Source organism: Coloeus monedula (assembly GCF_965178545.1).
Source record: "Coloeus monedula genome assembly, chromosome: 1".
NCBI classification, from domain to species: Eukaryota; Metazoa; Chordata; class Aves; order Passeriformes; family Corvidae; genus Coloeus; species Coloeus monedula.
This window is the reverse complement of record NC_138781.1, coordinates 1,330,267-1,344,699: the sequence shown is the minus strand read 5'-3', so window position 1 is coordinate 1,344,699 and position 14,433 is coordinate 1,330,267. Positions and strand designations below refer to the sequence as shown.

At 49.8% G+C, this 14,433-nt stretch overlaps 1 protein-coding gene across 1 annotated transcript in view; it reads right to left on the bottom strand.

Moving 5' to 3' along the window:
• Positions 1–11,535: 11,535 nt before the first annotated feature.
• The window catches only part of PTH1R (parathyroid hormone 1 receptor), a gene marked incomplete at both ends in the record, with an annotated part of 75,631 nt that continues 72,733 nt past the window's right edge, over positions 11,536–14,433 (bottom strand). The window contains 3 exons of the mRNA XM_082300462.1: positions 11,536–11,898; positions 13,024–13,065; positions 13,535–13,676. Coding sequence (XP_082156588.1) covers positions 11,536–11,898; positions 13,024–13,065; positions 13,535–13,676 — 547 coding nt within the window. The remainder of the gene's footprint in view (positions 11,899–13,023; positions 13,066–13,534; positions 13,677–14,433) is intronic.

The following is a 14,433-nucleotide window of genomic DNA, read 5'->3' as shown; positions in this document are numbered from 1 at the left end:
TTCCAGTTTTGACTGGAAGAATCCCAAGTCCTTTTTTCTGAACAAATCCTTGTTTGCAATTTTTCCGTCTTGCCAAACCCCCTCATGTTTTGGGATCCTCCCTGAGCATTCCCACTTTTCAAGACCTTGGATGCACATGGAGATTTATGGAAGTGCCATTCCCCCAATCCCACACCAAGAGCAGAGAAGGTGTTGGAGGGAGGATGAAGGGACAAGGCAGGATGGAGCTAAATCCAAAAGAAGGAAAAACTTCCAGCCACCACCGGAATTCAAATGGGATTGAGGGAAAGAGGGATTTTCAGCATTCCTTCGGCAGCATTCACATTGGATTTTTTTTGCCTGAAACTCAAGCCCCCGTTCCCCACATCCCACAGATGTTTTTGTGAAGGAAAATGACTCAGAATGCACCAAAGTTGTTTTTCCTTAGGATCCGGCGGCGTCCCGCCGGCAGATAGGAGCTGGCAAAGGGAATGTGCGCAATAACAAACAACAAGAATTGTTTTGGATCGGACGGATCCCTCGGGATTGGTCTCGTGTCTTCTTTCCCTTCGGCTTTTCCTTGCCAGACACTCCCTCAAACAACTCTCGCTGCCCTTCGAGCCTTGCTGGTTCCCGTGAATTTACCGCAGCTTTTCCAAGGGGATTTTCCTCTCGGGATTCTGCCTCGGGAGCGCTGTGGTTGTTCCCAGAGAAGGCAGATTTCCTACAAAATCCAAATGAAATTCCCACTCCTCAAGGGCCTTCTCTGGGAGCCTGTGGCAGGGCCTCCCCACCCTCCCAGGGAAGGATTCCTTCCCAGTATCCCATCTAACCTTATTCCCTTTCCATTTGAAGCCATTCCCTGCGTCCTGTCCCTCCCTCCCTTGGAATTTGTCTCTCCATCTTTCCTGCAGCTCCTTCAGACCCTGGAAGGCCACAGTGAGGTCACCCCAAAGCTTCTCTTCTCCAGGCTGAACATTCCCAACTCTCCCAGCCTTTCCTCATAGGAGAGGTTCTCCATCCCTTTCATATCCTTCCCAAACTCGTAGGAGCTGGGAATGAGCAGCCTTTTAAAAGAGAGTTCCAGGTTCAACAGAGCCTTTCCAAATCACAATTCCAGGCTCCTCCTTTCCCACGGTGCTTTCGCTGCTTTACCATCTCCCGAATGGGATAGAATATATCTGAGGAATATTGCACGGGCTCCTTGGATGCCAGAACTCAGGGATAGACTCCGGATGGACTCATGGAATGGCCTGGTTGGCTCCCATCCTGCTGCATCCGCGGCCTCAATTTACCCCTGGCTGCAGCCCCTTATCCCTCCCACACAAACCAGCTCGGAAAGTGCTTTGTGATCCACCTGCCGCTCCAGGGAAATCATTCCCCGTCCCTGCATCCAGCAGAATTCCTCCAGGAAGCCCGCGCAGTGCCGCATGTGGAACGCAGCTGTTTGTCAGCGCTTTGGCACCCATCAATCCTTCCCTTCTCCAAGGGCTGTTGATTCCAAACAGACATGGCTCGGATTAAATTTCGTTCTCTTGCTCAAAGTTTGGCTGCTTGGATGTTCCCTCTTTTCCAGGAGCAGATGAAGGCACTTCAGCGGAGCTGATATTACTCGTTAATCCTTGCGGCATTCCGTGGAGCAAAGAGAAATGGAAAATGTTTTCCAAAGGTTTTGTTCTTCGACAGAGAACTGCAGAGATTTGGAGCTGCTGCTTCCTCAGCCGGCCACAAACTGAGATCCATGTTTCTCAGGAGGAAAATTATCCATGGTTTATGTCCAGCCTGGCCTTGGACACTTCCCGGGATCCACAGGCAGCCACCGCTTCTCTGGGAATTCCATCCCAGCCCCTCCCCACCTTCATCTTAAACTTGTCTTCATTTTATCCAGTCTGAATCTTCCCTTACTTAGTTTAAAACCCTTCTCCCAGTCCTGGCCTTAGTGGATCACAGCATGGATCACTCCAGCCCCACTTCCATGACCCAACCATGTGGAAAACAATTTCTTGGATGACTCAGTTCCGTAAATCTGAGCCTTCCCCTCATCTCATGTTAAGACTGAGCCTTTCCCCCATCGTTCTCCTTAACTTTCCCTGGATAAAAGGCTGCACAGCCTCTCCCTGAGCGTGGCCCTAAATCCCAGCTGGAGAACGCAGCAGAAAATTGAGTGAACAGAAAACAGCAGGAAAAGCTGAAGTGGCCAAATGTCCCTTTTGTCCGTCCCACAGCACAGAGCCCTCCAGCCCTGCTGGCCCAACGTGGCTCCGGTGGCTATTTTGAAGGATGCTCCCATGTCACCTGATCCCCTCCCGGGATTGGTGGCACCTCGTCCCATCCACGTGCAGAGAGATTCCCTGGAGCTCTGCCCTGCCGAGGGAGGAGGCTGGAACAGGGCACGAGCAGATGCTGCTCCTCCTGTGAGCGTGAAATTCAGTCACAGGGAAACTCGGGGAGACCTCCATGGAATGTCATTCCCACTGCTCTGGCTGCCCAGCACCATCAAACCCTCCTTGGAATTCACTCCTCCTGCAGCCCTTCCCTTCTGGTTTAGTCATTCCAGAACAAAATGGCTCCAGAATCCACACGAGGCCCAAATTCATGATGAATTTTATTTCATATGAGAGCGGGGCCCTTCTACATCCAGGTTGGAAGGGCTTGGAGCAACTTGGGATAGTGGAAGGTGTTGCTTCCCGTGGCAGGAGTTGGAATAGGATGATCCTTAAAGTCCCTTCTAACCCAAAACATTCTGGGATTCTCTGATTGGAGGAGCTAAACCAAGCTTAAGGGTAAGGATATCAGCAGTGGAATTGCCTCTCCAGAACTCCTGGAAGCACAGGCGGGAGCTGACCAGGATTGTGCCCCATGCTCCTGAAAATCACAAGCCTAAGGAGGTTTTTGAAGCCACCCAGCGTGAGATTTTCCCAAAGGATTTCCAGAGAAACTCGCTCCCATCTTTCTGTCTCCTTAACAATCTGGAGGAGCCCACAGAGCCGCTTCCTCATGAACCCAGAGGAATAATTCACCCACATCCATCCAAGCGTTCCCAGAAGGATTTTTTTGAGGTTCTGAGTCCGAGAGACAGGAAAAGACACGGGAGAAAGATTCCATGAGAATCAATAAAGGTTTCTTTTTATTGGAATTCCCTTTTACATACACCTGTGGTTTGCCTTTTCCCGCTCATTACTTTGGTCCATGCAGAAAGCAGAAGTGGAGGAATGTAAACCAAATTCCTGCCTGGAGACACACACCCAACAATGCCCCTGGAATCACACTTTTATCCCGTAGTTTTTTGGGGTTTGTCCCTCTTCTGGAGGGGAACAAGGTCTTAAATCCCACTTCGGTGGTGGAGAGGGAAAAACACCGCCCTGCTCCTCTCCCTCCTGCTCCGAGTGGAAAAAAGAGCCAATATCCTGGAAAAAGCCCTTTTTCCAAAGCCCAGACCCCATGATTTGCAGTGACCACCGGGGCTGTGTCACCCTGAAGCTGCTGAGATAAAGCAAAGAGGTTTAACAGCAGCTTTGTCTCCTCATGGATCCCGACGGGAAGAGATCGGCAAAGGATTTGGGATATGGGATGGGTTTGGTGCTTGGCTGTGCCTGTCCTTCCTCTCCTCCCCCCACCAGCTCCACCTCATCCAACCTGACCTTCCAAATATCCCACCTTGAACAACAAATGGCTCCTTGTCCAAGACCAGGTTGGACAGGGCTTGGAGAACCTGGGATAGTGGAAGATTCCCTGCCCATGGAACCAGAACTGGATGGTTTTAAAGCTCCTTTCCAACCTAAACCATCCCAGAATTGCCTGACTCCTCCTTTCCTGCAGCTCTCAAGGATGGATTAATTTAGACAGAGAACGAGGTAAAAGCTTGGCCTGGCAAGAGGAGCTCAGGTCTATATTTAGGCTGGCTCATGTCTCATAAAGCTCTGCTTTAAATCAATGCTGCTTGTCATGGTTTTGTCTCCTCTTCAGGCACCTGAGCCTGCCTGCTTGGGCCACCCTTCAGTTAAGATGAGTTTAAGCTGCCTTTCCAATGGATTTTGTATCAATGTTTCAGAGGATGCAACTCCAGGCATTTTGGAATCCTGGTGCACACTGATCCCTCCATGCCAAACCTTTTAATTCCAGGTATTTCCAGCCAAGTGTCTCCAACATCCGAAATCCCCACATGGGGAAGATGATACCAAGAGAAAATGGAGAATTTTAGGAGAGGGAGCTGCCTCTCAGACCTTCTCCTACCTCTGGATGTCAGTGGTCCTGCTGGATTCCAGATCTAAAGGATAGGCACACCCTGAAATCCCAGTGCCAAGTAAGGTTTTGGGAACAGGGAATTCATTGGAATCATTCCCCTTTTCCTCTTCAGAATTTATGGGTGAAACTCACTCCATGGAAATCAACAGACACTTTGGTGGTGATTTTCCTGGGATCAGGATTTCATCCCAAACTGTGCCCGCACCGCTGGTTTTGTGCACCCCGTCATTAGCCCGGAGTCATCAACCCTCAGTCTGAGGAAATAATTAAATTCCATCGAATTCCTTCATTAATGTGCCAGGAAAACCATTGCTCCAGTCGAAGAGAGAAGTTACTCTGTGGGACCCAGGAGAAATGGGTCAGAATTCCGTGTTCTCAAGCTGAGTTTGTTCTAATTTACCCCTTTTTCCAGTGAAAAAAGAGGGAAAAGTGGCAATGAGGATGAAAAGGAAGAGGAATTTGTACTGATTTTGTCACACACCCCCATTTGCTCTCTTTAGACTCACCCAATAAGGAGACTCCCCCTAATTAGGCACTAATTTGCTTCTGTCAGATCTGTGCTGGCTGGGGGTTCTGCCTGGAAAAAAGCTGGATTTATAGGAGTTCCTAATTAATTACTCCTGATTATCTGGGTGAGTTTTCCAGACCTTTTCCTTTCATTCCTGGCCTCTGCCAATCCCTCAGCTGATTTCCAGCCTGGGAAAGTGCCTGAAAATGCCTCCCTGGGGGCAGATTTTGTCATGTGCCACAGGTCCAAAGGCATCTCAAAGGACAAGTGTTTCCAAAAAGAAACTTGGGATCAGGGAATGGCCAGGATTGGAAAAGCCCAACTGGATCATCTAATCCAACCAGAAAGCACCAACCCAGAGCTGGATGCAGAAACCACTTGAGCAGATGAGAAGGCGAAGCTCAAATGAAAAAGAATATTTCATGAAGTATCAGCTCTAATCCCAAATCCCTGGACATGGTGGAAAGAATCCTGGGAACTCTGGAACACTGAGTCCAGACCCTTGAGGAAAATCTGAGTTCATCTGGGGGATAAAATGCTGTGCCAAGTCTGGAAATCCTCCCCTGCTCCGTGGGAAAGATTTCAGAGGAACCTGAGTTAGTATTTCTTTCAATGCTCCCCCAGGATTGTCTTTCCCCCACTTGACTCCCAGATCCTGGCAAAATGTTGATATTACCGAGAACTTGGTGTGCCCTGGGGCTGCTGGAAACCTGGAAAACAGTGGGAAAACTTGGAGGATCTGAGTTCACATGGAAGGATGGGAAGGAGAAGGAGGAGGAGGAGGAGGAGGAGGAAGAGGAGGAGAAGGAGAAGGAGAAGGAGAAGGAGAAGGAGAAGGAGAAGGAGAAGGAGAAGGAGAAGGAGAAGGAGAAGGAGAAGGAGAAGGAGAAGGAGAAGGAGAAGGAGAAGGAGAAGGAGAAGGAGAAGGAGAAGGAGAAGGAGAAGGAGAAGATCGATGGGGTTGTTTTATGTGGGCGTCCTGTGATTTCATTCCAGCACCAGGCCTGGTCTGTAACTCCCAGGAAACCATTTCTGGAGCTGGATTTGGAAGCTGGATTTGAAGTCCATTCTGCAAACTGGACACGAGTCCTGATCTGTGTTTTAGCTCCGGAGCTGTCTCGCCTTTTCACTGCTCTGAGTTACCCCAGTTCAGCCGAGCAGCTCCTGCCCCGTGCCAAGGAATATCAAATCCACACCGGAGCTGCTTCCAGCTGTCCTGCCCTGGAGCCCAGCTCGGAACATCTCTAGCCACTCCTTGGAGAGGTTTTATCCAGCACAGAGAACTGGGAGAAGCCAGAATTCCAGACACTGCCCAGAGCCCAGCAGAGCACTCAGCAGGACCCCAGAAAATAAACAAAAATAGCTGAAGATTTCTATTTTATTGTTTGAAATCCTCCTGGAGCGGGGCACAAACACGAGTGTTTTCCCTGCTCTCTGTGCCCTTTTCCCATAAATCCACCAAGATTTAGGATTACTTGGGAGTCATCTTCCACCTCTGGATACCTGAACTCTGCCCCAGGTGTGATGGGTACAGTGAGACCCAAGTGATCCACGGAAATCACGTTCCCATCCCAAAGCTCTGGACTGGTTTGGGAACTGCTGATTGAGATTGGCTTCTAACCATAAGCGCTCCCCTCCAGCCGAATTCACACCCAGATAAAACGGGAAATGAAATGCTGAATTAAGTTATTTAAAGAAGTTTTGGGGGTTGTTTTGGAGGGGCAGTTTGGAAAAAAGAATTGAAGTGTGGGAAAAGACTCCCAGGAGAAAATCCCTGTTCCAAACCTCCTACAGAGCAAAGAGCAGCCAGTGACGATGTCTGTCAGCACTGAGGGAATAAAGACCAGGATTAGGAGATGTATCCACGTCTGTTAGAAGCCCTGACAGCAAATTAATTTGGAGTTAATCACTGAACGAAGCACATCCACAGGATTTCTGTCTCAGCAAAGTCTGTGTGATGTCTCTGAGCTTTGAATGGCCAAGGAGGACCTGGAAACAACGAGGAGGACACAGAAACACCAAGGAAGACATGGAAACACCAAGGAGGACCTGGGAACACCAAGGATGATGTGGGAGCACCAAGGAGGACCTGGGAACACCAAGAAGGACTTGGGAACACCAAGGAGGACCTGGGGAACACCAAAGAGGACACAGAAACACCAAGGAGGACCTGGGAACACCAAGGATGATGTGGGAGCACCAAGGAGGACCTGGGAACAGCAAGGAGGACACAGATACACCAAGGAGGACCTGGGGAACACCAAAGAGGACACAGAAACACCAAGGAGGACCTGGGAACACCAAGGAGGATGTGGGAGCACCAAGGAGAACCTGGGAACACCAAGAAGGACTTGGGAACACCAAGGAGGACTTGGAAACACCAAGGAGGACATGGAAACACTAAGGAGGACATGGATACACCAAGGAGGACACAGAAACAGAAAGGAGAACCTGGGAACACCAAGAAGGACTTGGGAACACCAAGGAGGACCTGGGAACACCAAGGAGGACACAGAAACACCAAGGAAGACATGGAAACGCCAAGGAGGACCTGGGAACACCAAGGAGGACCTGGGAACACCAAGGAGGACACAGAAACACCAAGGAGGACCTCGAAACACCAAAGAGGACACAGAAACACCAAGGAGGACCTGGGAACACCAAGAAGGACTTGGGAACACCAAGGAGGACACGGATACACCAAGGAGGACCTGGGAACACCAAGGAGGACCTGGGATACACCAAGGAGGACCTGGGAACACCAAGGAGGACCTGGGATACACCAAGGAGGACACAGATACACCAAGGAGGACCTGGGAACACCAAGGAGGATCTTGGAACACCAAGGAGGACCTGGGAACACCAAGGAGGACCTGGGAACACCAAGGAGGACCTGGGAACACCAAGGAGGACACAGAAACACCAAGGAGGACACAGAAACACTGAGGAGGACATGGAAACAGCAAGGAGGACCTGGGAACACCTAGGAGGACACGGAGACACCAAGGTGGACGTGTGAAAAGAAGAACCCAAGCTATAATCTCAAAAGCTGAGATTAAAAACCCTTTCAGCCACCGAGTTTGTCAAGACAACAAACAGGAACAAAAGCTTTGGAGATCTTCCCTCTCTGTGGATTTTCATGGTTTAAAGAGTGGAAAATTCTTCCCGGCGCTGTGGATGTTCCGTGACCTCCAGCTGATTGCCCATGAACATAAACAAAGACAATCCCTGGCTGAAAAATCGAATTTTGGGAGATCTTTGGCTCCAAAACACAACAAGAAGGAGCAGAGTTGAGGAATGATGAGGGGTAGGACAAGACATGATCTCATCTGAACCAGGACCAAGGAGAACGGAGGAGGCAGGAAAACATTTGTCTGCACTTCTCCAGGAGAAGCAGGAATGGCAAAACTGCTGCCAGAAGTCATCCCAAAGGAATTAAAGGAAGATTAAACAGCTGTTAAATCCCAAAAAAGAGCGGGATCATGGAGCAAGGACTCACGAGGAGAACTCTGCTGCTGTGGATGGGAATAGAAGAGGAACGATAGAGGAACCGGCCGGGGGTGAGATTCCCTGGCAAAGCCCAACATCTCCACGGCTCTGGAGAAGAGGACACAGATCCACAAGATTCCAGGGAGATTCCATGTGAGCCAGCCAGCCGGGACACTGCAGAGCGCAGCTTGGCTTGGAGAAGTGAGAGGGTCCATAGGACTCCGGAGTATTGCCAGATGTTTTCTAGGATGAGAGGAAAACGGGCACAGACCTGACACAAAGGAGGAGGGAAAACCAGGAGGAAACAGGGAACAGCTCCTTTGGATCTTTGCCTCCTCCTTGAACTCGGGAAAGTTGCGTTGCCTGTTTTCCAAGCTGGATGGGGCACGGAGCAACCTGGGATTAGCGGAATGTGTGCCTACCCATGGAATGGGACGGGCTTTAAGGTCCTTTCCAACCCAACCCGTTCTGGGATGATTCCATGTTAACGACTCCATGCTAACAATTCCAAGCTGTGTCTGCTGCACCCCAGCTCCCATCTGCTCCCTCTGCTCCACGATCCCGTGTTGGATCTGAGCCAGGATGGGCACAAGCCCTGTCATTCCTGCAGGATTTGCAGGGAGCAGTGGATGAATCCTGGGCAAACAAATCCTCCCCTCCCCAGTTTTTGTTTCCTGTGGCCTTCGGGGCTGTGTTTCCATAGGAAAATCCCACAGGAGAGGATCTGTCATCCCAGGTGGACTCAGACCTTTGGAGGGGGATGAACTGGCGTTGGGGAATGTCCTCAGCTCCTGGCAACGGAGGAAGGGATGAGGAGCCTGCTCTGAATCCAAAGGCTCTGGCTAAGCTCCAACAGGACCATTCCATTCGTCCTTCCAGGGAAAATCCCGAGCAGAATTTGGGGCTGCTTCTCTCTTTCCAGACATCCCAGCTCTGATTCTTCCTCACTAAAATCCTGGAGGGATGAGCCTGGGTATCCAACAGATCCTGATCCATACACTCGATCGAGAGCTTGGGATCAGCCCAGGAGTGATGGGAACACACTCTGACAAACAGATCCCGCTGGGCCTTAGTGGCAGTTTTCCCTCTGTTTTGGCGTCATCATTATCCCAATTTTTGCAGGGATGTTGCTCATGCACAGAAACATCCAGGAAAGAAATAAATCCATTTCTAATCTGCAATTCAAATGATTTTTTAAAAATATTTCTTCCCCCTGCACAACCCTCGTGATTTTTTATCTACATTTGACTACAGCTTTGATTTATTTAAATCCTAAATAATCCAGTGTTTGACTCATTTCAGTGAGAGCCACATTTTATGAGGGAGGTTGTGTTTGTTTATAAATAAATTTATGGCTTTTGCCGATTCCTTGAATTTCTGAGGGATTGTCAAGAGTTCTCAATCTTGAGTAATAAACACAAGCAAATAATGAGTCACTGCTTGGGGTTTTTTGGTATTTTTGCTTTGTTCCAGCAGTGAAATGATAACTCAGAAATGTCTTTGAGCCAGAAAATCGGGAGGGGCAGAAGAAGAGAGCAGGAAAATGGATTAATCTTCATAAATTTGATATTTTGGTAACTCTCATTTGGTGGGAAATGGTTTTGATGAGATTTGACTTCTTTTGATGATGCGAAACAAGAAAAGAACATCACAAATAAATATTGGCTGTCAAAGATTTCTGTTCAGGACGAGAGGGAACGGCCTCAGGCTGGGCCAGGGCAGGCTCAGGGTGGACAGCAGCAGGAATTTCTCCATGGAAAGGGTGCTCAGGCCTTGGAAGTGCCCAGGGAGATTTGGAGCGCCCATCCCTGGAGGTGTCCAAGGAATTCCTGGATGTGGCACTCAGGGCTCTGGTGGGGATCGGGCAGAGATTGGACTCAGTGATCCTGGAGGGCTTTTCTGACCTCTTCAGGGATTCTGTGACCTGCAGCTGCTGGAGAGGAGCTCCAGCTCCTGACAGAACCTCACAGCCACCACGTGCCCCACCAGGTCCGAATCCAAACCTCAGAGATGCCCAAGGGAGGAGATTTTCCCACTGGGCTTTGGTCAGACCCTGATCTGTTTGGTTAAAGGTGTGGGATACAAAGTCAGGATCCCACCTGCTCCTCCTGACTTCCTTCAGAGTTTGGGGAAGTTAATCCTTAATCAGCCCTCAGAAGAGCAGCTGCTTGCTGCTGGTGGAGTCTTTCTCCTCATTAGGGTTGGATTAGTTGTCCAGAGAAACTGTGGACACTCCATCCCTGGAGGCGTCCTAGGCCAGGCTGGATGGAGCTTGGAGCACCCTGGGACAGTGGGAGGTGTCCCTGCCCATGGCAGGGGGTGGAACGAGGTGCCCTTTAAGATCCCTTCCAACCCAAACCATTCCAGGATTCCATGACCCTGTGGAACAGGGCATTCAGAGGGCAGAGTGAGGAACAATTCCCAGTTTTAAGAAAGGGCTGAAGGCGCTTTGCAGGAGCACCCACAGAAAGGGAGGGCTGAGTTATCCACCCTGGGAACCGATTTCAGCCACAAACCCTCCCCCGGGATCTGCCAACTCCATACCCTTGGTGGCTCCCTCTCCACCACCCCCTCTGGAAGACCAGGAATGTCGCACATTCCGATAGCTGCGTTTCCCACCCTAAAATTGCACCGATTCCTGCCTTGCTCCTGGGACTCAGGGAAAGGAGAGGAGAATCCCTGCCTGCACCCATGAGCTGTTAACCCTCCCCACCCCAGAGCAGCATTTTGCCAAGGAATGAGAATTCCCAAGGGAAGAAGGGCACGGGATTGGTTGTACCCAACGCGACCTTTCGCCAACGGGTCGCGGGGCCTTTCCCAACCCCGTGTGTGCCACCAGGCAGATCCACAGGCAGAGAACAAACCAAACCCAAGCCGCTGACCCCCAGGGTGGCTTGTCCCCCCCCAGGACGATGGCACCGCACCCTCCCTGCACGACTCTTGCTTTCCGGGGGGACACTCCCGTCCTCATCGGCTGCCCACGCGCTCCAAGGGATGCAAGGACCACGTGGGGCTTCGCAGCCCTCCCTGGCGAGCTCCCAGGATCTCTGGTGTCCAGCAGGCCTGGAGAGCTCTGGTTTTGTTGTCACCAGGAAAACGTGGATCACGGAATTCAAGGATGGGATCACCCGCTGGCCACGTTGGCGGCTCACTTTTTTTTTCCCCCCCAAATAACTTAATCTCTCATTCCACAGAACAGAGAAACTGCATGGAAACCCTTGGAATCCGCTGCGTGGCCTGATGGTCTTTTCCCACTAAATGCTCTCCAGGAACCTTTTCCATCCTTCGGCTGAATTCTTTATCTCCTCCTGCCTCTACATCACTGTCTCTCTCTCCTCTTCCACAAGGACCGTGGGTCTGTCTCCGTCGTAAAGCCCGGAGCCATTCAGGTATTCCTCATCTTTATTGTACTGCTCCGGGCCGGAAGAAGGCATGGAATTCTCCGAAATGGAGCCATTTTTCACATAACCCGGCAAATTCCGGTGGCCGTTGAGGGTCCCTGGAATCAGTCTCGTGTTGAGGTGGAGGGCGAGCGCCCCTCTCGTGGCTACATTTGTGATGCTGGTGTGGGAAACCATTGGTCCATAACTGTAGGTTGTGCTCCCACTCCGGGCTTTCCTTTTAAAGTCAAGTGCTAAAGTCCACCTGCTCCATGACTTCTTTATTTCTGCTTGGACCTGAGGGAACAAAAGGGGGGAAAAAAAAAAAAAACGTGAGTGGGAGAAGAGAAATTCCAGAAAAATGTGGTATCCCTAGACGGAATGGGCGGGAAACTCTGTGGGGACCTGGAATTTCAGGGTCTTGGTGGGTCCTTTCCAACTCAGGAGATTCTGTGATTCCATGGAATTGGAAAGAACAATGAATTCACATTAAATCTGCCCTTTCCAGATGAAATATTGGACACGGGGAAGTTTGAGTGGCTGAAAACATCTGGATGGAAAGGTGGGATAGCTCTATCCAAGGGTTAAGGGATGGACAGCAGCACATCCAGGAGGGAATCGTCTCAACGTCCCATGAAAATCAAGTGTGAGTGGGAAAACCACCTTGAGAGGCACCTGAATCCCGAGAAATTTCCCTAGAATGGGAATTTTAGGGGTCTAAAGTAAAGGTTGCTAAAGTTAGGATGAGATCCATTCCCCTTAGATTTTATCCTGGTTTTATGCGCAGAACATAAACAGAGATTTTGTAGTTTTATTTCCCCTTAAAATCCATAAATTTAGGTCATAAATTCCCCTTAAAATTCACAGATTTAGGTCACAAATTCCCCTTAAAAATTCATAAATTCCCCTTAAAATCCATAAATTTTACTTTATGCCTGTCCATGGAAGTTCTTCCCTCGGGGTGCAGCCACTTTATTAATTAGCAGCAATAGAGGGAATTAATGGAAATAAAGAAATTTAACTACATTATTCTGGGAGTAGGAATAAAGGTCAAAAGATCCTGGAAAAATCCAGAGTTTTTTGGTTAATCAGCGACTCTATCAATCCGTTTTTCTTAATTTGAAAGGAAGGAGCACTAAGCAGGACTTGTGCTGGGAAACCAAAAATTCCACTTTTTTTTCTCCATTTGCTGCTTCCAGTAGCTCATTTATTGGTGCCGTATTGACCTGGGGGTTTTCCACCAGGAAAAAAAAAAGGGGATTTGAATTTTTTATGCGGACTTGAATTTTTTATGCGGACTGGGAGATCTTGGACTGCAAAATAAGGTTGTTTGTTGTGGAAAAATGAGGATGTGCTGATGTGCATCCATCTGGGTGTGGAATTAACCCAAGAAAGGAGGGAATTGAAATGTTCGTGACTCACCTCTCCATTGCAAAAACAGTATATGATGGCAACAAAAAATCCCTGGAAGGAGGAGGAAACGACAAATTAATGGGAATTTTGGGAAATTTGGGTCTCTTTTCTGCCCAGCACCCCCAGGTTTCTCTGAGATCAGTGACACTCCAAACCTGCTGTGGAAAATGCGTGTGAGAAATCTGGGATTGTTCAGTGGGGCAGGAGAGGGAAACAGAGAAAATTCCCTGACGGACTCCTGGTGGACAAGGAGCTGTCCCGGAGCCAGCAGAGTGTCCTGGGGGACAAGAGGCCAATGGGATCCTGGAGTGCACTGGGAAGAGCATTTTTTGTGGGACACAGTGACTCCTTTTGTGTTGTGTTTTGCAAAGAGAAACCATTTGAGTCGAAAATATTTTCAAATCCCCCCGTGAACGAAATCTGGTGTCTTGTAAACCCGGCCCCGCACCCAAAAGCCTTGCACCCAACATTTCCCTCCTCTCCCCATTGAAATTCCCATGGTTTCCCAGAGTTCCAGTACCTGGAAAGAGTTGAACAGCATTTCATAGTGCATTTGAACTTGCCAAAGAATCCCTGACACGTCTGTGTATGGCATAGCCATGAAAACAATATAGTGAACGCCAAACAGAGGCATAAGGACGAGGGTAGATTTCAGCAGCTTCCTGCAGGGAAAAAAAAGGGATACAGCAGGAATTAGGGCATGGATGAACCTCCCCAACATCACCAGCCTGGCCAGGTTTGTCACTGGGCACGAGTTGCTCGTGGTTTTCTCTCCTTGCTCCCCTTGGGTATCAGGTGTTTCCACAGGCGCCGTGGAATTCCACCTGGAATTCCAAGCTGTTGCTCCTCCTATGGGATGTGACACCAGCCAGGCCATGCCCCAGCGTGTGCCAGTCCAACCCTCAACACGTCCCCGTGTGATGCTGGAGGTGACAACGCTGAGATGCATTTTCCAGCCTCAGACCAACTCCAAGGCTGGGTCAGGATCACAGGTGGAAAGGAATGAAAGGAATGTGTGCTGCAATTCCAGCCCTCGGGTTCCAACAGCCACCAAATCCCCTCATCCCTAAAGGAGGCTTCTCCATCCTCACGTGCTCCTAACACAACCCACAGTGGCTGAGAAGGAGGTTGGAGAATTGACTTCCAGAGGTCACTTCCAACCTCAACCACTCCGTTGAGGCAAGACAGGAAAATCCACCCAGGACCAGTGGCTCCAGTGCAATGAGCAGGGCTGGAGGAGAGGGAAAGGAATTAGGAGAGGAATTACTCCCGATGTCCAGGGGAAGAGGACAGGGCAGAGGTGACCACTCTTAGGAGGTGCTTTGGGCTTCAGCATCACTTGGAAAAAAAGCTCCTTTTTCAGGAAGAACTCCAGCTCAGCACAGGATCTGTGTTGGGAACTCCAAGGAGGCACCACAG